We start from the raw sequence: 24,256 nt of genomic DNA on the forward strand, positions 1-24,256 counted from the left end.
GTGGTGAGATTCTCTGCTGTTCTGACCATCACGGGGAGGTCATTCCACCAGCGAGGGGCCAGGACAGACAGCAGACGGGAGCGGGAAGTGCAGACGCGAAGAGGGGGAGGTGCCAAGCGTCCAGAGGTGGCAGAACGGAGAGGTCTGGCTGGTGTGTAGGGTCTGATGATCCTCTGAATGTACCCTGGTGCTGACCCCTTAGCTGCCTGGTATGCAAGCACCAAGGACTTAAATTTGATGCGAGCCATAACAGGCAGCCAGTGGAGGTCAGTGAGCAGGGGGGTGACATGGGAATGTCTGGGGAGGTTGTAGACCATGCATCACGGCAAATGAAACAATACATGGCAACCTCCACCCCCCCTCCAGGAGCAGATCAGTACGCCGTGCACAGAGAAGTGTTTATTCGCATAAATATGCTCTGAAATACTAGTTACACATCAACTGATATAAACTGCATTGTTACATCACCGCAGGCATGTCCCTTATTCCCTTCTGGAGCAAGAGAACAGAAGATATTTCGATAAGCAGCTAAAATGCATGTAAAAAATGCTGAAGAACAAGTCATTTCATTTTCATGTCATCCTTGGAGAAAACAATTCATAAATATGCACCCCATAAATATGCATAATATGCAAAGATTCTTCCATCGGTTTATTGAAACTGGAAACCCAAAAGGAAGATAGAGGCCCAAACTCATTTTAAAAACACTTGAATCGTAAACATCTTGCCAACACAAAACTTTCCGTGTTTTCTTTAATCAGTTTAGGGCGATGGAAGACCAGACGTGTGATGTGCGTGTTCCCTTTCCAGCGTGTTCCTGGGCCAAGGAACAATTATTACCTCAGATAACAGTGCGTCTAGACACGGTGAGAAACAGTGACTCACCATTAACCCTTTATCCTTTGCGAGATCACAGATGTATGATTAGAATGCTCTTAACTGAACATTCTAACGCTGATGTCACAATCACTGCTGGTAATTGAAAGCAGTGAAGTTCTAGAACACTGGCTTAGAATTTTGAAAAAAACATCCCAAAAAACTACTCTTCAAAGAGTTAAGGTGTGAGGTCAAAGAGCATTCTAATCACATATTTTTGACCTCACACCTTAACTCTTTGAAGAGTAGCTTGGGAGTTAAATTCTAAGGTGTTCTAGAACTTCATGCTTAATTACATAGTATGTGACATCAGCGTTAGAATGTTCAGTTAAGAGCAAACTGAACATTCTAATGCTGATGTCACAATCACTACTCGTAACTGAAAGCAGTGAGTTCTGAAATACTTGCTTAGAATTTTGGAGGAAAAAAAATAATTACAAAAAACCCAGTTTTCAAAGTGTTGAGAATGCACAGTTACATTAGGCAAGTACTGAACACTGTCGAGTATGAGAAAACCATGGGGGGAAAAGGTAATGAGATGCCTAAGAAACAGGAAAGGGAGAGTCTCCTTCTGAGACCCGCGGGGAAAAAAAGCTAATGCATTTTACCAGGGACATTGAGGAACGTGCTCTGCACTGTAGACTTCAGCATAGTACAATATGAGCTTCTCCAGGTTAACATCTGAAACTCCTGTCCCCCTAGAGGGGGAAAAAAAAATGAATTACCCGGTCCTTAGGGGGGTTAGAACAAATTCACTGACACCAGAAAACTATACTAAGACAAAGAAGACAGAGGAGTGTTCGCATCACACCACAGAACGCTGAAAGCTATGCCTGTTAAATGGCTGTTAAATTCGAACGGGTCGTAGCGGGTTTGCAAACCAGAGGCCATCGATAACATGGTCAAATGAGGTCAGCGAGAAGCTAAAGCATCGTTTTGTAGCAGTGCACCGAGGACGGAGTGTAGCAACAAGGAACTAGACTTGTAACCGAAAGGTCGCAGGTTCGATTCCCGGGTAAGGACACTGCCGTTGTACCCTTGAGCAAGGTACTTAACCGAAATTGCTTCCGTATATATCCAGCTGTATAAATGGATACAATGTAAAAATGCTATGTAAAAAAGTTATGTAAGTCGCTCTGGATAAGAGTGTCTGCTAAATGCCTGTAATGTAATGTAAATGTAATGCACCGAGGAAGAAAAACCCTCTCGATCGCAGAGTTATTGACATTAACACCGCCTTCATTAGGCTCTGCGGCGAAGGAGGAGGGCAAAGTGACCGCGCTCAAGAGGAATAGCCGGTGCAGTAAAAGCGCAGACAGACGCTCGGATTTTCGTTTTTTTTCGTTGGTTAATGCTCCACACATTCTGTAAATTTTGAACAAAAAAAAAACAAAACAAAAAAAAAAAAAAAAAAAGTCACTGGCCGTTCACATAAAACGGATAGGGAAATTTTTTTTTATGGCATTTCCTGCTAGACCCAGCTACATTCAATAAGGACATCCAAATATTTTCTCCACTGCAAATTTCACAAGCGTTTATTCAAGCGCTAAACTTTTGGTTAAAAATCTTTGTCAAAGCTTGGTGCAGCTGCAATGGCCTCTCGACCACAAACTCACGCGAACAAATCAAAATGCTACAGGCTACTAGGCTGCTGGTACACACTTAGGAACGACCCTCCCCCGCCCCCGCCCCAACCCTTAACCCCCACCAAAGTGAGGATATGGCTCGAAACCAGAGCAGGCCACACAGGCTGCAGTACACACACACACATGATTTCGATCTCATAATTCCACTTGACCGACAGGTGGCGCAAACTGATAGATTTGATATGCTATAGGTTCTTAAAGTAAAGGTCAGAGGTGATTGCCTGCGAAACTAGGTCAAAAAAGAATGTGTCCCGTTTCCACGGAGAAGGGATTACGCGAGTGACATCACCGTAAAAGCTTTGTGATGTAACGGTGGAAACCCACCAGTAGCAATCCTCATCTTACAGGTCCTATAGCAAAGCAATGGGTTTAGCAGAGTTGTCACGGGGCGCCTGGCTAAACAACGGCTTAATTACCAATATGCTAAGATAAGACTGTCCCCAGCTGTGTGCCAACTTAATTGAAACTGCAAAGAATACGAGCGTGAAACAAACTTCCAAAACTGGAGTACTGTGCAAATATGAAACCGATTAAATGTCACTTAAAAACTTTTACTTGAGTCACACAGGAAATTGTGTCAATTTTCTTACTCTAACTAGATTAAGGAAAACGAATTACCGGCTCAAAATAAAAACGGAGCATCCCACATGGACTTTTCTCCAAAATAAAATTATCCAACCTTATCGTCCTCCCAAAATTAAATTGATTAACTGAAGAATATGCAAGGGGCGGCACGGTGGTGCACTGGGTAGCACTGTTGCCTCTCAGCAAGAGGGCCCATGGTTTGAATCCAGTCTGGGCCTTCCAGTGTGGAGGTTGCATGCTCTCCCCCGTGTCCGCGTGCCTCCCACAGTCCAAAGGTGCAGGTAGGCTAATTGGAGACTCTAAATTGCCCGTAGGTATGAGTGTGTGAGTGAATGGTCTGTGTGCCCTGCGATAAGACTGATTACCCGTCCAGAGTGTATTCCTGGATGGTTGAATGAAGAATTTTCCGTGACAGAAATTACGTGCACACTCCTAATATAAAAATATAAAAATTGTATCCGCAAACCAGAAGATAACATCTCATCAATCACTCAAATTAACGGCTGAGAAATTCAATGTTTTAAATTAATTGAGAGCGAAGAATTAATAATGAAGGCTTAATCCGTGAATTCCCCAAGCGAATTCTTGTACCTGGCCCTCTATTTTCACAGGTTAAGAAGGTCAGAAATCGCAGAATGTTATTCTTCAGTTTAACATTTCATCATAAAAAGTAGGCGACTTGAGTTGACCAAAAACTGGGTTTTAAATTAACAAATGTGTGTGCTGAGAAAATATATGCATTTTTTAAAAACAATTTTTAGGTGTGGTGGTAGGAAGGGCAATGGTTTGCTTTCTGCTCAGCACCCCTTACACTATCCTGGGATACCTACAGGACCATGGACAGCATCAGTCCCATTCACTCACAGGATAGCAGCCGAAGGAGACCTTCCTTCAGCACCATGGACAGCACTAGGCCCTCACATGCAGGGTATCAGCTATAGAACAGCTACAGGACCATGGACAGCGCTAGCCCCACTCGCTCGCAGTGCAGCAGCTATAGCCCATTGCCTAATCACTGGGCCTAGTAAAGTGCCTTGGGTCACCACCCAGAGGTTACAACCTGTAGGCTCGCAACATGGTGAATTCTAAACGTCTTCATGTAGCTCATGGAAGCATGTCTGCCATAGGGCTGGCCCAGCGGTAACCAACCCTGTTCCTGGAGATCTACCGTCCAGTAGGTTTTCACTCCAACCCTAACAGAAAACAACTCATTCAACAGCTAGACATCTGCAACTGGAGCTAGAGAGCTGCTTATTAGTAGAGTCAGGTGTGCCAAAGTAGGGTTCCAATGAAAACCTACAGGACGGTACATCTCCAGGAACAGGGTTGGTTACGACTGAGCTAGAGGGAAGCTGATTGGGTAAAGCAGCGCGTGTCACCGGATGCATCTGTGACCAGCACTGGTTATGACTTTAAGGTTCGGAGCCTTGTCAGTTGCATTAGCCTAAGCGTTATCCAAGATTGACAAGTGTGATTGTGTGTGTGTGTGAGAGTGTGTGTGAGAGTGTATGAGCGTGTGTGGGTGTGTGTATGAGTGAGTGTGTGTGTGTGTAGGTGGTAGGTAGAGAGAGACAGACAGAAAAAGGAGAGACAGAGAGAGAGAGATAAAGATATACTCCCCTAACCTAGGATCTAAAACCACAAATCCAGGCTTTCTGGACAGCGTTAGTGTTCAGGACATTATGGCTGGTAAACTGAAACGCGGTGTCACGCGGGCACAAAGACTCACTGATCCCTCAGGCAATGGGGGGATGTTGCTGATGTCACTCCAGCACAAATGGGCCAGATACCTCTGGGACTCCGGTGGGACTCCGGGGGGCCATTCGACACGAAGGAGGGCTTAACGAGCCGCAGGGTGGTTTTTACGGAAGTGTGCGCCCCTTATCAGACCCCCCCCCCAAAGGAGAGCGGGCCGTTTACGCCACTGACAGGGAGCGGGCGAGGGTTCGATAAAGACACGGCGCGATTGCCCCGATGCCGCACAGTTTCAGCCGTTCTGCTGGCGCCGTGAGCGACCGCTGAGCCGAAATGGCGTTTTGTGAGCCTTAAAACTTTTTCCGCCATTTTGTAACGCTCGTCATTAAAAGCGAGTTTGGAAAACAAGGTGGGCGCTGAAGAAAGATCTTCGGAGCACCGTTCAAAAGTGAACGGCAGGTAAAGGCAACTGGCCACCTGTGAGTCAGCAGCCGGCTGTGCTAAGGTCAAAGGTCAACCCGGTTTGATTGGCTTGCGGCGATGACGCAAGCAGTGTCGCCGAGGTCGCTGCTGTCGTGATTGTGTCTTTCTTTGATGATTTGGGTGTTTTTCCCTTTGACCCCGGGGTACATAAGTGGAAAAAGCGGAATGGTTCAAAGAAACTCATCGATACAACCCGCTGCGTGCCTGGATTTGTGATCAAACTTTAGATTTTTTTTTTGCGCATGCACAGGTTTTAATCCCAATTTCATTTGGCTTCTTGAAAAACCGCACGTGTCAGGTGGAAGTCGAAGATCCCGGACGAAAACAAGCATGGCTGCTGTGTATAATATTTCCACTGAGCATTTGCAGCTTATGAAAAGTCATGTAAATGCAGCTATACTTATCGCCACGTGTACAGAAGTCTTCGAAACCAGAGTTAGTGCACCTCTTTCGAGCCTTATATGCTTAATGGTAGGATCAGAGGTGACACCCAATACCCTTCATTTACTGCTCAGCTCTTGGGACTAGACTATGCCATTACTGACACGGACCACTCTTCCTTTAGAGCATTCACTGTCACGCCACCAGACACCATTATCATTACCGATGACAGACAAACGTGTGCTTAAAAAAAGAATTAAGCAAACGCACACTGTCACAGCCCAGCAAGTCATTCAAAATAAATCAGTCAGACAAATGGACTCCAATCATTGTGAGTCAGAATTTAATAATGGCAGCAGTTATGCACAAATCAATAACCATATTAATGCATCCATGGAAAAATAATTCCAACCACATTAAATGGTGGAGAACCCCAGCATTTAAACTGATTCATGAAGTCTATTGCAAATCGGCTATCGTAACGAATTTTTTAATTAAATATGAAACCACGAATGAAAACCTCAAAATTAAAAAATTGTTTGACGGAGAACACAAAAAGGCAAGGAGGAAAGTAAAACGATTATCTGATCAAAAAAAAAATGAATACCGCCAACCAGAAAAAACCGATTTAAAAAATATTCTGATATGAGACATTACAATCAATCTATGAGCAAATCAAAGAACCATTTAACTGAAACGCGCTCTGGGAATGACGGAACGATCCAAGCCAGAAAACAAACCCCAAACGCTGCCACACAAAATGGCTGGCTCCAAATGAACCATTAGATACGGATGGCTCTTGGAATCCAAAAGAACCATCAGACTCCCAAACCTCAAAACCAGGAAAGCTTGTGACCCTGACCGCACAAGGGTGGAAATGCTGAAAACACAACCCTCCTGAGCCCCCCGCCCCACCCCCTTTCTTAAAACGCTCGATCTTGTTGTAGAAGCTGTGCAGTTTCCCTTATATGGGGAGTCAGGGGCTTATATCCCCAATATAGAAGAGTGGAACAAAAACATGAGCCCAATAACTATCGACAGCAACCTGAAGAAGGCCTTCTGCTGCATTGTGAACGTCAAAATACAGGCCTTCCTCACGGAACACAGCGCCTTGACTACAAGTCAATGTTTCTTCCGACAAAATCAGGATAGGATTTCATTTGGCAAGAAAGTATGCAACTGCGGGTAGTGGAGCGGATAAAGCATTTGGACATAAAATCTGTAAGCCATTTCGATAGTAAGAGCAAAAAGTCAAGCTTGGTTAAAAAAAAGAGCAGAGTACTTCACTCAAGGGTGTGGAGTGAGGCAGGGCTGCAGTTTAAGTGCCATATTGTTCAAATTAATACAAATATCATAATTTTACACACACACACACACACACACACACACACACACACACACACACACACACAAAGGTGTTGCAGTGGACAGCACTGTCGGCTCACAGCAACCAGGCTAGGACCTTGATGTGTGGAGTTTGCACATTCCCTGTGTCTGTATGGGTTTCATCGGGTTATTCCTGCTTCTTCCCACAATCCAAAGTCAGTAGGCTAACTAGTGGGGGGGGGGGGGGGGTGTAGATTAACATTGCTGTAAAAAAGCTTGAATGCTCTGGAACGATCTGCAGCCCCTGGCCTCGCCCTAAACAACACCAGAGTTAAAACGCCTGCTCTGCGCAGATGACCTAGTGCTGCCCGCATCCTCTGTACAGGAGCTACAGCAGCATCTGGATCTGCTGGAGAAGCACTGTCAAGTGGGCCCTGGCAGTTTTTTTTTTTTTTTTTTTTTTTTAAGACAAATCATGATCTTCCAAAAAAAGAAAGAAAAAAAGCCCTGACCACAGGAAAGGGATTAGCTACACAACACCAGATTATAACACATAAAACACACAGCTTCATGGTGACATAGCATAATAATACAAACAACTAACATAGGACCCCACAGTTACCTATACAATATATGCTTTCATAGTGTTCATGCTTTATCTAGAAAATAAAAATGGCTAATGTTTCCTTCTCACAGTCTTTTCATTATTTCAGAGTCTTCCATCAAAAAATAATCAGAATTTTCACCGTTGATCTTTTTAAACAAATGCTCTTTCAGACCATGATACAGAGGGCAATACAAAACAGTTCATTTTCAATTTCACTTAACCCGCAAAAGCGAGAAAGCCTATTCTGTTCCCCAGTGCCAACATAACGTATCATTTCCAAGAGAAGAGGCAAAATTCAATTACTAAGGTTTGCCATCTGTTTGGAAGTAAGAGGTTTTTTTTTGTGAGAAGCCACACCCACCTCAGGGCAATCAGTAGGCTACAAAAACCTAAACAGTTCTTCCAGACCCAGTGACCAAGCGCGCGTGATCACGAGCGTGAAACCCTCAAACCTGCCATTTACGCACTTTTCACTCCCGCCATTTCCCACCTTAAAAATAAACTTTCACGAACTCTCATAATTCACTGTACTCAACTTCTCTCTCATGATTGTTGCGTGAATTAATAAGTGCACATTTAATTCGCATGGTGAGGATCTGCTGAGAGAACTGTATAAACGCTGCTTAAATGTGAACTGCTTTTCATTCATTACGCACGCTCAACTCCGTTTGTCGATTCATCTCCGTATCTGGTTTCCCACTCGCAAACCCCGCGCGAAAGCACGCGCAGTGTTACCAATTTAGCGACTTTGTCGCTAGATTTAGCGACTTTTTGACCTTCCCTAGCGACTAAAAATCTTATCTAGCGACTAGCGACAAATTTGGCGACTTCTCGCAACCTCCATTCTTGTTGTCGAGCAACAGAAAAAAATCACCTTTCACCGATTTGTGAATGACGTCACGTCTGCCTTTCCTAGTGCTCTAGCGTTGCCCACGTTTATAAAAGTCACGTCTTGTGAAGCAAAACGTCTCTATGGCAACGCGTCACGAGACTAGGTTCATTTTGGTCAGCTGATGAGAGCTCATCCACACAAAACAGTCAGTCAAATCTGAACACTTTGTAAATATGTATTATTTTCTTTTTTTGTTTGTTCCGTTTTGCCAAAGTCCTTACTTCGCTGTAAAAAATATATCTGAATTATGTCAGTTCTACTGAATTCCTGCTGCCTGAGCCCTCCTACAACCTCCCTTGACCATGAGGCACGTTTTACCCTACGACACCAGCTTTTCACAAAGTTTCATGCAAATCCGTGCATAACTTTCCAAGATATTCTGCCTAGAGGCAGACTTGGGGGGTATTCCATGAAGCAGGATTACAGTGTTAGCTGGATAACTGCACGGAGTAAAACCCGGAACCCTCCCAAATCTGGAACATGGACTGGAGCAAAAAGAGCTGTTCCAGGTTTTACTCTGCGCAGTTGTCCAACCAACCCTGTAATCCTGCTTCATGGAATTCCCCCCTAAGTGGACAGACAGGATGGGGCAAAAAAAAAAAACACTGTCCACACCGTTTAGGCGGAGGTAATAATTGTGATTAACCTTGGACTGAAAACCAGTGCCTAGGAGGAACTTTGGTCTGGCTGTGAATCCATTACAAGACTAAGCACTTTAAGCTTTCGTTGCTATCAAAATAACATTCTAGAAAATAGACATTCCCATTAAAATCTTGTCCGAATTTCTTTAACAGCGTTGCATTGCCTACTGCACTGTATGGCTGAGAAGCGTACGGTCCACTCAGCAAAACTACACCAGACAAGCATCAAAGAGAAACCCTGCATGCAGAATTCTGTGGAAATGCATTAAAAGACGGAGAAAAGCACCAACAAGTGCACACAGGGCAGAATTATGTAGGTTTCCTCTAGCAATAAATGGCCCATAAAAAGAGCACTAAAACACCAGATGTATCTGAAAGCAAGTACCCATGATGCTTTGCAGTTTAAGGCACTTCAAACCCAAGAGTTCATCTGGGAAGAGCACCCACAGTCAGCTGGTTCTGAAACCAACTTACCCTGCAGTTTCATTCTAATGTATTCCTCGCACTGAAAATAAATTAAAAGTAGGCATTATTTGTAGCCGATGTTGTAACAGTTGATTATAATCTTTATAGGCTATATGAAATGATTGCTTTGGCAATACCGTACTGTGGCATATACACTGCATGCAAATAAATAAATATTTAAAAATTTTATTTTTTGGCTGGACCGCAACAGCAAGGCCAGGCCTACAAACGCGAATGTCTGTGACAGAGTGATGAAGTTACACCATTGGTCGGCCGGTCCAGCCATATACTAGGTTTTGACCTGGTCTTGTTATTAAACAATTTTTTGCAAGGGTTGAAAGGGGAAATAATCTTGCTCTGCCTTTTTTTTTTTTTTTTTTTTTTAAAGTGTAAGAACGTATCCCCAAAGATATGTTCCAACTTTAACCAAAGTAAGATTGAAACTACCTCAATGTACAGCTAAGAGTACAGCTGGATTTATTTTTGTTTTGATCAATAACATGATTTGCTTAAAATTGTTTTAAAAATGATCTTACTCATGTTGTCTTCAGTGTGCTAGAAAGCTGATTAGATAAGTGGTTTGAATTCAAGGCAACACAGCAGCATAATCTGATTATATATCCCCCCCTTGGTATGGGCTAAATATGCATCTGTGCGCCAAATCAATATTATTTCACACAATGAACTGAACAGTTGCGAAAGTACTAACTGAATCACTTGCACAACCGCCTCACAAGACTAATGAGGAAGATGCACACTGAATTATTTGGGTCTCCTGTGTTCAACACTTCAGTCATGATAAGGCTGTGTGTGCGTGAGTGCCTGCTAGAGGCAATATGCAGCTTTGAAGGAGAATCCAAAATCCACCCAAAACTAAATCCAGAAGTAACAGTCCCCCACACCCCCACCCCTGTCACAGGACAATGGGTACCATTTTTAACTAAATGATCTGTGTTGTACCAACTAATACTCTATCACCGGGGCAAGCTTCTTCATGATCTTAAACAAGCAATTCCCATTAGTTGAACGCACGTTATTTAAAAAGGCTTTTCTCTCACTCTGAAATGCATTCAGGTTACTTCCAAAGGGGATTAAATTCATTCCGGTAACAGTAAACTCAAACTGACAGGCATAGGATGAAATCATCCTTCATTTTAAAATAGGATGAAAGCATCCTTCAACACAAAGAGGAAAACATCATTTATTTAACATAAAGAAGTACTGTCTGTCAGCAAAGTCATGACAGCTGAGTGCTGATGAGATTTTTCTACGATTACCAGGCCGCATCGAATTATATTTCTCGTGTGCGTTTTCGCGCGTGTGCGTGCTAAAACAGGCCTACTATATTTACATATCGTGCATTCGTTCACTATCCAAAGATATCCGACCACGAGTTGTTCAAACAGCTCTTCTGTAGAATCATGAATATTGTTGGTTTGCAGTGAAAAGTCTCTGGCCCACACTCCAATGTGGCGCAAGATGGCCCTAGTTAGGGAGATTTACCCTGCACCAGACACCCTACCCCCCACCCCAGGGCTGCAGCATGGTGCCAGACCGGCTTTACCTCCCTCACCTCGCCCTCATTTGCGGGAACGGTCTCCGCGCACGCTCGCATACATCATGTAATGCTTAGCCGAAACAAGACGTAACGATGTTCTTTCGTACATCTCGGCGAATCAAAAATTTTTGGACAAAGACAGAACTAACTAGAAGAGCAATAAGCAGCCGTCTGGGAGGCTCGCCCGACGCTGATCACTCCTCCGAGAGAGAACGAGTCTATCCCAGCATCCCCACCGGCTGCCCTTTGACCCCGGCAACAGCTGCTGCTCAGCTGAGTGATCTGGGGTCCTAGGGGTGGGCAGAGACTTCTCCAGAGCAACTGACAGCGAGGTCATAATGCGCATGGCGTCAGAAAACTGACTCTGGATCAGTCCCCAGGACTCTAAATGCTCATTTTTAATGCAGCCGTAATGCAGAAAATGGCGTTAACAGAAAAAAAAAAAAAAAACAGAATTATGCCATCATCGCATGCCATTTTGACAGCTTTTCACCTACGTGATCGAGTGTGAATTCCACACAGTTTATAGTTTGGAGCCAGAATGGTGGAAGCCTATTTTCTCTTATCCCCCCCCCCCCTTTTCCTTGGGTTTTTCCATCCTCTTCCTCCCATTACAGTCAACAGCACAGTCCCAATTTCACACAGAGGGCATCCTTATTGGTTACTATCGTATCGTATCGTACGTATAACATATAAAACTGGGATGTACGCTGACACTCCTGTGGTCTTCTGCGGACAGTCCTATATCTTCTGCAGTACACTCCGTACACGTTTCTGTAGATATGCCATAAACTCATCTCCCGAGAATGGACCGGCCCGAACGAAGAACACCTTGGCCTCTACTCTACTCCCACGCGAAACCGATTCTTATCACTTTAGCATTTCGGGTTTGGATGCTCTCAGTTATTGCGGTTTGACAGTCTGGTCAAAAAAATAGTTTTCCATGTCGGCAAAATGTGGATTCAAAGGCTTTAGCTCCGGCACTCTGGTGTGTGTGCGTCGGTGTGTGCTCACACGTAGTATGCGTGTGTGCGCGTGCGTGTGCGTATGTGTGTGCGCGCTCAGGCGTAGTACGCATGTGTGCATGTACTGTATATAAAGTATGTGTGAGTGTGTGAGAGCTCGGCGCGTCCATTTACATACATGTGTATGTGGTTTCGTTTGGCTTTTGGGGTTTACTTTTCACCGTTGCTTTGTACACTGTGAAATGAGGTGTTCCTGATGACAGTAGGCAGCTGGTAGAGAAGGATTAGCAACGCCTTGGGACACATTTGCTTACAGAGAACACACCCCTAGCAGGCAACCTCTATCAACGGTCAGATCAAACTCCGCCTCCACACTGGAAGCCCCGCCCCTCTGGGGATCGGCACGGAAACGCTGACCGAAACACACCCTCTACGCGGCAAGTGAAAATGATGCCGGGTAACTGGCGCCAAAATCTCATGGCAGTTATGACCGAAGCGAATAGCAATCACCATGATATCGGAAGGTGTCAAGGTGAGTGACGACGAAGTAATGAATAATATATATACCCCTCAATTAAATGACCCATTACCCCTTAACTGACACTTGCACATGAATTCCAATGTTCATTTATTTCCCCCCACAAACACCATTTCATTCAGAGTTCGGCTGTCACTAAAATGAACGTACCGAAGTGCAATTGTGGGGGGACAGAAATTTAACACTTGTGAAGCGTCATATTTCCGGTAAAAGCAAATTAGGGTAAGTTATTAGGCTTGGATCGAAACACCCCTAAAAAGCATTATGGCACCTCACACTTTCACCCTAAGGTTCTGGCCAACATAGGCCAGCCAACATTTGTATATGGTTCACACAAGAACCACATCCCGAAAACGAGAAACTTTTAAAAATAAAAATAAATAAGTATAAATTCAAAGTACAGTAATGATCACTCGAAAGCACAGCTGCCGACACTTGAGATTTGTAAAAGGAAAAAGTTAAAAGGGAGCATTTGGGAAATTCTCTCTAGTTTAAAGATCATGATTGGATAAAAGAGAACTAAACTAAGCATGACTAACTCTCGTGCCGCTTCCAAGCGCAGTTCCAGCTACCGAAAATTCAATATTCATTAAGCTGTAATTACAGCGGCATATGGCTTATTAATTTTCATTTGCACCACCAGCTATGGCGCATTCAAGAGACAAAGCAACCAGCACTTCCCCTTGATAGAGAAGCTCTATTGTGCAAAATGGTCATCAAGACGTTTTTCAGATAAACAAATTTCTTTTTGTCAGCTGGAAGACCAGTTCATAGCAGTCAGCATCAGCTAAAACTACTCTAAAGATACTTAAAGCGGTAGGCCTAAGTATGAAAAAAGACGATATAATGAGTTAGGCCCAACCTCAAGTCTCCATAAAAACATGCCCGGAGTCAATAAGCATTTGTGCTTAACTCTGCCAAATAGGCTAAACGAAAGTTATTTTTTTTCTCTCAATGTAAACAGTTTTTTTTTTTTTTTTTTTTTTTTTTTGCAATCAATTGAGGGAAGTAGGCCTAGCATGCTTTAAAAATTGTCTTGGCATTCATTTAACAGTAATACCAGATATTACTTCTGCTGTCATTTTAAATTTTCAATGAAAGTTCATACATTTTATTTTAAAAGAAAAAGCGTGTGTTGGGAACTGCACTAATTATTTCAAAACCATTATAAGAAAATGTAGTTCAGCAGTTTTCTTTTTTGAGAAATTATATTCCATTCCATAGTACATACCATTCAGGAATTTTAAAATGGTAAATGTTTTTCTTTTTAATATTTTACGTATGCCAAATAATAACCGCAGAACGGCTAATGGAATTTTTCTTGGCTTGTAAACTGTAACATAAGCCATGTACTTAGTAGCCCACCAATGTAGCACAGCTATTTGACCACACACATTAAATTATCGAGAACCTCTACCACTGATGTTACAACTGCCACACGCGAGCGCGCACACCTGTAATGAACATCCAGTAAAACTAGCAAGCCATGGGCAGTCACACCATACCAATAAGCAGTTATCAAACAGGAATCTAGGCTGAAATTCGCAGTCAAAAGCCGAACTCAAAGAGGAATGCTGACGCAGAGGGAAAATGTTTATGTCGTAGCACCAATATTGTCTTCTGGTGACGCAAACAAAGCCAAATCTAAGAGCCAGGCCTCCACGCTCGAAAAAGCTGCCAAAATTATCGGCCAAACATGATGCAGCACTGCAGCTTACTACAACACCACAGGGTACAGCATTTGCTTTTAAAACTGTACAACGTCGCATATAACACCAAAGCAGATGAAATAGCAAATGGTTTGTTCTTACCTTTAGAAGTTTTTCTTCCTGGACTTTTCCCTCCCAAACTGGGTTATCAGACCTTCAAATCCCGAGTCCCTGACAAGGCTCGATAGCCATCAATGAAGAGAGCCGATTAGCGCTTCTGTCCCGTGGTCGTTCTCAGTTCCATTTTTATTTATCCATTTCGTTTGAGAAAATGTACTCTTCCTCGCGGTTTGATACATAGGCCTATCATGTGAGAAAAAGCTTCAGTGCGACAAAGGATAGGTCTACAGTGCAACTTACAAAAGACTTGCAGGAGTCCTGCTGTGCTGTGACAAAAGGCGCTAAACTGGAGCAGTTCATCTGCGAAGGCCTTTTGTACAAGTCGTGTGGATAAGATGAGGAAAGTGCTTCTCCTCGCTTGCGGGTGTTCAATGTGTCAAATGAGTTGTATGCGAAGCAATACAATTGTTCCTGTGCGGATTGTGAATATATAAGCCGTTCTCGTGAAACAATGTCTGACGTCACAGAAGCATGACCGCACACACAGGTGAATGGTAAGCAAAGTTCCATTGCCTTTGCTTATATTTTTACTTGAAACACGTCTTGACTTCGATCTAAAGCAGGCTACTCTGGTATTCATTGTTACGATAACATACTTATACTTACTTATAAGCAACCTATTCCTTTCAATTTATAACGTTATTTTTTCGATGGACCTTGTTGTCTGACGGATAGGCAAACGTCTACACGAGCCTGTAGCTCCAGCGCTACTCAATTCCAGGTCTCGCGGGCCGCAGTATCCGTAGTAATTACTACAACAACCATGCACTACACCACCTGATTTCACTAATGAGCTTGCCTACTGACAGTGGCGGTTGCTGCGCTGAAAGTAGACGGGTCAGAACATTGGCCTCTGTTTTCATTGATTTTCTGTGATTAACAAGTGCGCCCACGATCTGAATAATCCATTGGCAGGTGAACACACAGCTTCTCTTTTTATGTATTGTTAGGGGGATTAAACGATAAGTTTAAACGACAATTAAAAGAAAATCAGTTTTAATCACTGTAGAGGCTGCTCACTACGGAAAAAAGATACCTGCTCTGTTATCTGCAGCGTTTGCTTTCAGCACCGCCTTCAACAACGGCTACAAAATTTGAACGTCAAGACGTTTAAATTGCACAATTGGTGCACTGCAGACCCTTTTCATGAATTTTGTCACAGTGTGGGTGCGGAGAATGAAGGGTAGGCTACATTTATCCGCAATTTAAAATAATGTTGATAAAATGTGCACAATGTTGCGATACAAACAAAAAGAAATATACTGGTGCAGTGAAATCAAGGGGTGTGGCGAAATCAAGTGGTGTAGTGAAATCAGGTGGTGTAGTGCATGGTTATAGCAAACAGCCTACCACAGACACTGCAGCTCGGCAGCAAGGAATTCTGGGCCCCATTAAAAAGCATTGCTCTGGGCCCTCATTTTTAAATAAAACAAATAGAATTTTTGCGTGTGAAAATGTAATTTATTTTCTGACATGTAAAGGTTTCTGGGAAATATGTCTGCGTATTAGCCTATACTGTATTAACCTTTGCGCATTGCCCCCTGTGGCTTTTGAGATTTTGAGGAGTGAACAAGCGGCAAGGCGGTAACAGGAAGATGTTATTGTAACTTTATGCAGGTTCTGACCGTAGCAACACTTACCTACCTAGCTAGCCGGCAGGTCCAGTGGTGTGTAGGGAAATCTATGTGAATTAGCCTTCTAACACATTGGATATATACTGTAGCTTACGACAATGTGAGCCACTGGGCCCAACTATGCCTCTTTTTGGTGCTTTTTGGTCTGACAAGTTGTGTTGTGTTGTGTCGGCCTAAACAAGCTATCAGCAGTGTCGTTCGTTTCGGGTGATTGTTTATGTTTCCGCCTGCCTGCAACCGAGCACTGTCCGGGCTGATTCCTGCCCATGGTTCTGATGTCGACCTTGACCTGCTTTCCCAATAGCAGAACGCCTACAACCTCACACACTGCCTGCTGTAATATATCGTGGCCGAATCGTGCAGCGCGTATACATGTGCGCTTGCGTCTGTGGATGAGAGGGGGAAATAAGCTAGCGCAGGGGCTGTCATAACTGTCCACTGCTGTAGCTAGCTTGCTATCTTCTGAGACTGCGAGTTAGATTTTCTGCACACGCAAAAATGACTGGTTATGTCAGCCAATAGCAGGCATTACTTTTTTATCAGAAGTTGCCAGGAAAAATCTCCACTACAGTAGTTCGTTCTTTGTGTGACTTGTGACCTAAGCTAAAAATAACTGAGCATGTGTAGGAGGATTTATTTATTCATTCATTTTGCTTGTTCACGCAGCTCACACAATATCTCTGGGGCAGGAAAGCTGCTGACCTCATCACACACAACACAAAGAGACAGGCTGCAGTCACAGTACACACACAGCTGTATTTTTGAAGGCAAATTATTCCAAGCAGCACAAATATGATTGTGACAGTCTGTTGGCTTTATTGGACGAGCTGATTTATCCATTAATTCGCTAATTGATTAATCAGAGCTTAAATTACCATGTGACTGGCTCTACTGCGCCATCTACTGGTGGCCTGGCCTCACAGTCCCATTCAATTACACAGTGCCGTGTACAGCTGTGTGCCCTGTAAGGAACAGCAGAAGAATCTGTCTCAATGTCCTTACCACCAGCTCAGGGTGAACGCTAGCTAACTTTCCTGCGCTGCCTAGAGACCGTTCACACCCCCCGCCTCACACCCCTTTCCAGTTCACCGGCTAGCTAACGACACCAGAGACGCGGAGCGACGGTTCGTCTTGAGTTTAAAAAATCGGTCTCAAGGTTGGCCGACCACGATTTGCGGGGGTTACGGGCTGCGCGGGGGGCTAGGTTAGGGGACCACGCTCTCCAACTGAACAACGGAGAAAAGTTTCGCGCCACCATTTTATAAACGACTTAGTCACGATTAGCCGAAAAACATAAGCATGTATGCTTTAGACGTGGGCACAAGAGTATCAGCCAGGATTTAAGTGTGAGAGGCTCAAAGATAAGGCACAAGTCTGTAAGACGTCTGGTTTAGTCTGGCTGCTGGGACTCTCTGGAAAGCCGCCATTTGGTCAGCCAATGTGTTCTCAAAACTTGAGCATAATTGTAAGCATTGTTATGATGACACAGTTATTCACTGTGCATAATTATATCCGAGTTATTAATAACAAACCACAGTGAGACACATAAATAATAAATGCAGAGGACTTTTGTGCATTGCCTCAAATTCTCTGTGATGTATACCAGCCGTGTCTCCACAGTGAAATATCTCCTGCCTTTCATGGCTTGCATTCAGGTTCTGTTATGAATTAATCAGTGTTAGCACACAGCTTCTCTGTTCTTCGGTTCTCCATCCCTCCCTGTCTAACTCACCTGCTCCGTTTTCTCTAGGCTTCTGGGAATTGTGGTTTTTACAAGTACGGTAAAGGTACTACAATTAGATTTCCCATAGGATCCCATTGCTTGTAGGATCACATTAATTATGCTGGTTCTCTTGTTCCTCGCACCCTGCACAACGGCACGCACGCACACACATGCACATGCACACCCGCGCATGCGCGCGCACACACATGCACACACACACTCACTCACACACACACACATACACACCAAAAAACACAGGAGAACACAGCGATGACACTGAAAACATTGACATTTATTTGGAGGTTTTACAACTTATACGTTATAGGATAAACTCTAATTTATGACATAATTTTGGCAAAGATATACATAAATTGCATTTGTGTACATAAATACAAAATCTGAGGTAGGGCCTCAAGAATTAGTGACATTTTAAAATAAATAATGTATTTCATGTGTAATATATGACTCTTTTTACCTACTAGCATGAGATTCAAAACTTTTATTATATATCTTTACTATATTTGTATGGCAAACCGATGGAAGTGTCATCATCTGACGGAGGTACATGTCTTTGTCCATAGGCAGCAGTACCCCACATAGAACACACCAAAATATATGACATTACGCAAGTAATTAGGAATTTAACCTATACAGTGATAGGTCCACAATAAAGTGCCAAATAGACACAACATTCACTAGATAATAGATTTGCTGTATATTATATACATATGTGTATGCGTGAGTGTACACAGACACACGCATACACACACTCTCACTTACACAGACACATGCGCGCACACACACACACACACACATATATACATACATACACATATGGCAGACTATAGGCTATTCTCTATCTTTAATTTGAAATACATACAATATTCTAAAATTAGAAGACATCTATAAGGCCAATGGTTACCTGAAGATGTATTGTAACGTGTTGGCAAACATAAATGGGGTTAATGAAACGCGACTGGCAGTATCTCAGTCACCCAAACGTACGTCTTTTCCGTTTTTGTTTTTCGTTGTTCTCAAACCCCTTCAAAATTGTGTCCTTCTTTGGTTATCTACCGCCTAAAATTGAAGTGGAAGGCATTAAGAACGACTTGCGCATTTCACTGTAAAGCAAAATGGCGAAAACGCAAGCCACGTGTGTACACAAACGCATAATGACAACGCCAGGCCGACGCACTGCAAACGCACGTCCTGGTTGTACGTACTCAAGGTGCGTTCTGAATAAAGCCGACAGCTCAAGTATCCAGAACAGTTGTGAGAGAGGCTCAGTGGAAGAATGCCCAAATAAAAGAAGTCTACTTCGGCCTGTTGTTGTCTGCTACAGTGCTCCTCACTGCGACTCTTGACACCTGCAGTTCAAGCTAGCGTTGCGTTAAGAATTTCAGGTGACGCATTTTAGAACACAGCTACGCGTGAAACCGACTCTGTGTCACTCGAAGCGTCCGCGTACATACTTAGGCCTGTAACACACCCTACGTAAGTACGCGAACGCGGACGCTTCGAGCTACCGCAAAGTCGCTGCGTTCTGAAGTGTGTCACCCAACACAGCGTAAGCGCGAGTCGCAGTTCCGAGCTTCGAAGCGAGGGGGGGCGCCATAGCAGGTAACAACAGGCTGAAGCAGTCTTCTTCCATTTGTGCCGTCTACCACTTGGTCTTTCGCAACTGTCCTGGATCACCCCCCGAGGACTTGGGTTTACTACCCCCACAGGGACATAAGAACGCACGTTACAGTAAGTGTGTACGACCCAGATGTTCGTTTGCGGTGGCCTGGCGTTGTCATTTGCGTTCGTGTACGTACGTGGGGTGGGTTTCCGGCCTAACATTCTGATAAACGTTTATGTTCCTCACGTGCCAGTGTGTGATCGTGAAATCTACAAACAGCGACTCGTGGACACATGCAAGGGGCGGGGACTGGGAGGGGCAACTAACACACGCGTACCCTACCGAGGCACGGACACGATCACAGATGCACACAGCAACACGATTAACACAGTCGAGCGCGATCCATTGTTCTGCGATCGTGCGATAATGCCTTGGAGTCTTTAAACCAGTTCTCTGTGAGCCAAAAATAAAGCCTCTCACTGTTCTGGTCAGGGTATCAGCTAAACAGAGGCTTAGTGTACAGTCTTTGAGCATTTCCAGCAGAATTATGTATCATAAACCAGCGCTGGCTTTAGAAAAAGAGGCATTTGTTGAAATCTCTTGACGGACAGGCTAGATGGAGGGAGACTCTGGTCCAGCCAGCAGCGAGGCAGAAGCAATCGCTGAAAACACAAGGATGTGTTTAGTTTGGGCTTATTAACAAGAGAGGGAATTGGCTTTCTGCTACTTCCTGTAGCATTCCTGATCACCCTGTCTCTGGCACATTTCTGTCATTTTTCAACCCCTCCCTTTCCAGGTCTGGTCCGCTGCGAACAAGACAAGGCAACCAGAGGTCAAACGAAAAAATACAGCGTGGCCTTCCACAGTCTGGGTGTCACAGTTCCTGTTGGTTGACATTCAGGCTGCTTGAAGCGTAGTTTCACAAGCGTACATCGTACAAGACACTAAAAAAAAAAGAAGTGTTCTAAAACACTTTGCCACAAGTATGTACGCATCCATGAATTTAGTTCCTTTTCTGCTTTTCTGTTTTGTTTGTTTGTTTGTTCTCATTCTGCACAAAAGTGATTCGGCATCTGGGTGCGCATCGCGCTTTGTCCCGCCAAAACAATTCTCTCATCTCGTGGCCATGTCAGCCTGCTGTTCCGCTTCAGCTAATTCGCTGCATATAGCGCATTCTCAGTAATCTCAAGTAGGGAGACTATCGTTCGCTTACAGCGCGCTGTAGCCTACTCACCGATCACTGCGTTAAATGCCTTCAGTTCCACATTGCTCCGTTCGGAAGAAGACCGCACACTTAAATTACCCTCAGTCAAGTCTCATCAACTCAGGCAATGAGAGGAATCTTACCGAACGCCCGGTTGACACGATCGCATTACTGTTATAAGGATTCACTCGGATCAAATTAATAACGAAAGATTATTAGACATGCTACACTGAAAACTAATTTCCTACGAACCTAAGCGCTGGCGAGCGTGGAGCAATCGGTCGGGAAAATGTGAAAGCGTCAGCGCAAGCTAGTTCTATAATTCTGAGTGAAACATCAGGCGAATACATTTAAAAGCTTTAGCGCGTCCACGCAAAACGGGTTGTGTTCTCGGTTCTTTTGCGACTTCGGTTTCGTGTGAGAAGAAGACGTCTCGAAACCCCTCGGGAAACGGTATGCCGGAAGAGCGAACAAAAAAAAAACACTACCTAAACGGTTGCCTCATGCGCTACAAATCTACAAATGCGACTGATGAACTCAAATTTACCTGAGACCCTGTTACATGAACAAAGACGGACGGTTCACATGGCAACGGAGACCAAGGAAGTCCCAGCGGGACTTCCGATGAAGTTTCTAGAAAAACTCTACGCTATCCTATTCTTATTCTATCATCATGACTAATAGTTGTTCAAAAGATACTCATAGGGACATGACAAACACAAACACTCAGCACATGGACACAGAGACCACTTTTTAAAAAGTGTCAGTTTGTACAAGATACAATTATACAGTCAGTTGGCAAATAAGAATGATATACAGTCTCTCTTCTTTTCTTACCTCTATGGAAGATGAAAGAGGAGTTCATACACAAATTCCCCAATGAGACCACAACAATATAATGTTCAACAATAAATATTCTACTATATTTAACGCACAAATATATGGCTACGGGTTATAGCTTAGCATCGCAAAGAATAAATAGTTTTGCTGGGTGGCTTTGCATGTTCAGAAGTAGAAAAGCAAGCACTCCATGTGTCCTATGCTACCACTGTGCTTCATTCTAAAACAGCATAAGGGAGAATAAGTATTGAAGAGTTCACATAGCGTCAGAGTTTGGGCATAATTAATTACCCCAAAGCCAAAAGTGAGGATTCACACAGACCCAATGCAGTGGTTTCCCATTGAAAACACACCAAAAGGAAACAAAACAGTAAAAAGCAGGCATAGATGAAAGATTGTTTTCTCAGCATTTGAACATCTAAAATGTATTTCTGGCTATTCTGTTGCCAGTGAACAGATATTGCGTGTGTGTGTGTGTGTGTACAGTACCAGTAAGCAGATATGTTGAGTGTGTGAGAAAGTGAGCGAGAAAGAAGGTGAACGTGTGCGTGTTTGTGTGTGTATGTGTGTGTGTGCAAAGTCCAAATACTGGCACAGAATCACCAAATATTCTGTTGTGTTCTCCATTTCACCGCTGTGGGCGGTTTTGGGCATGCATTCTGTGCTTCTGGGGACGTCTGACCTTTTACCACAAAGGCACAGAAAAATGAAAAACATGAAAACCACATCTGGAGAGAGAGAGAGAGAGGCCCTGTGGAGTCCGGGGCCTGGCTGGAGAGGTCTGACCAATGGGAAACACGAATCGCTCCGACAAACCTCCCCGTCAAAGGGGTTCTACGCGGATCGCCGTGCCAACCAAGCAGCCGCCGCTCACCGTGAAGAACAACGACGGCCGAGCCGCGGGGGGACGGCGCCGGACGGGAAGCCACGCCCTGGCTCCGCGAAGAAGACTCGAGACGGGAAGGAGAGGGAGGAAAAGGGAAAGGGGCGGGGCTTCCACCCGTGAGCCGGTTGCCGTGGGGTCGGGGGGGAAGGGGAGGGGGCGGGGGCGGGGCCAGGGAAGCGGGAGGGGGAGGGGGAGGGGGAGGGACCGCAACTACTGGTAATGGGATCCCAGCTCGAAGTCCTTTGGCGGGAGCTTGAGCCCCAGCGAGTTTGTCCCCAGGGGGTCGATCATGTTCCGGTAGCGCTCCCCGCGGTGCTTCATCAGGAAGGGGCCCCAGTCGGGCTGGGGGGAGCACACCAGCTTCAGCCGCTGTGGAGAAACAGGACCTCTTACCCACGGTGCACTGCTGCTTCTACATATCCAAACAGCATCTCTTACCCACAATGCACAGCTGTTTCCGCATTTCCAAACAGCATCTCTTACCCACGGTGCACTGCTGCTTCCACATATCCAAACAGCATCTCTTACCCACGGTGCACTGCTGTTTCCACATTTCCAAACAGCATCTCTTACCCACGGTGCACTGCTGTTTCCACATTTCCAAACAGCATTCCTTACCCAAAATGCATTGCTGTTTCTACATTTCCAAAGAGCATCTCCTACCCACAGTGCACTGCTGTTTCCACACTTTTAATAGCATTTCTTACCCCCAGTGCACTGCTGTTTACACATTTTACCAGTATCTGTTACCCACAATGCACTACTGTTCAAACACAAAATAACAACATGCAGAGTGGGTGGTTCTGCATGCAGTGGGTTTGAAATTTTTTCAATTCCACAGGGGCAGCTTGAAATTTAGCAGAGTTACAAATTTTTTAAAATTCTGTGATATTAAAAATAACGGGGCTTATAAATACATTTTTGTAACAGCATGGATTTAACAGGTACTCAGACTGTCTAAAGGATAAACCCATTTTTCCCCATTGATTTGGACTGGTATTAATTTTAGGGAGAGTACACATCGTACTAGGATAATTAGCGCCGCTCATTTTGTAATTCCACACCTGTCAATCTCAAACTTAATCACACCAGGATAATACTGTATTGCCAAAGGTGTGTGACTGTAACACTGAAGTCACTGTGTTTGTCACAGTTGTTTTTTCTGTACGGTAAAAAAACATACCTAAGGGGAAGGCAGAATTCCATACCATTTTCTTCTAACAAGTCTTAAACGTACAATATTTCAAAAGGTGATTGGTGGATATTTTCTAGCTGTACGTCCACAACAAGTAGGAGCAACCAGAACGAATCCCCAATTTCCCTCGTAGTGCTGGTCATCACCGATGCGCTCTGTGATTGGTGGAGCCCCTCCCCCGTTTTCTCCACGAGTAACGTGATAGGACGACCGTCTCATCGCCACTTCGCAATCCCAGGTTACTGGAGCGCGTGGTTCTTGTCCGTAATGTCTCTAATGGCCTGATTCATCAGCCCTAGACCCATGCAAACGAGCAGACCCCTGTTCCTTACAGTGGAGTCACAGGCACGTTCTGAGCAGGCAAACTCACCACGGAGCACGTGCAGAAAGAACTGAACACGCCCCGCCCTCCTCCTTTCAGACGAGAAGGAGAAGCTCAACTCTTAAAATCAACGCATATCCTCATAAGACCCCGCCAATACATTTTTGTCCCCTGTAGGGGGTACGGGTCTCTGCCTTTAATCTCAAACATATATCCCACTGTGCTGAAACTGACGCACCAAAGGACGTTTAACAAAAATGTATATATTTATATTTTTGAAAACGTTTTTGCTGCAACGTGTATTTGTCACCCCAGACACCAGACACTCATGTCGAAAAATTGAA

The 24,256-nt window shown here is 44.3% G+C and overlaps 1 protein-coding gene and 1 long non-coding RNA gene across 8 annotated transcripts in view; both read right to left on the reverse strand.

Moving 5' to 3' along the window:
* Positions 1-15,865, reverse strand: part of LOC135242257 (uncharacterized) — a 98,658-nt gene extending 82,793 nt beyond the window's left edge. For 3 of the 5 annotated variants that reach the window (XR_010326290.1, XR_010326289.1, XR_010326286.1), the window contains exon 1: positions 14,470-15,865. This is a non-coding gene — a long non-coding RNA (uncharacterized LOC135242257). The remainder of the gene's footprint in view (positions 1-14,469) is intronic. The other 2 variants (XR_010326288.1, XR_010326287.1) reach the window with 2 other exon arrangements.
* Positions 15,866-18,115: 2,250 nt separating this feature from the next.
* Positions 18,116-24,256, reverse strand: part of LOC135242100 (sodium- and chloride-dependent glycine transporter 2-like) — a 37,030-nt gene continuing 30,889 nt past the window's right edge. For all 3 annotated transcript variants that reach the window (XM_064313015.1, XM_064313016.1, XM_064313017.1), the window contains one exon: positions 18,116-22,764. In XM_064313015.1, coding sequence (XP_064169085.1) covers positions 22,606-22,764 — 159 coding nt within the window. In that variant the 3' untranslated portion in view covers positions 18,116-22,605. The remainder of the gene's footprint in view (positions 22,765-24,256) is intronic.

This window comes from Anguilla rostrata, chromosome 16 (assembly GCF_018555375.3).
Source record: "Anguilla rostrata isolate EN2019 chromosome 16, ASM1855537v3, whole genome shotgun sequence".
In the NCBI taxonomy this organism is placed as follows: domain Eukaryota; kingdom Metazoa; phylum Chordata; class Actinopteri; order Anguilliformes; family Anguillidae; genus Anguilla; species Anguilla rostrata.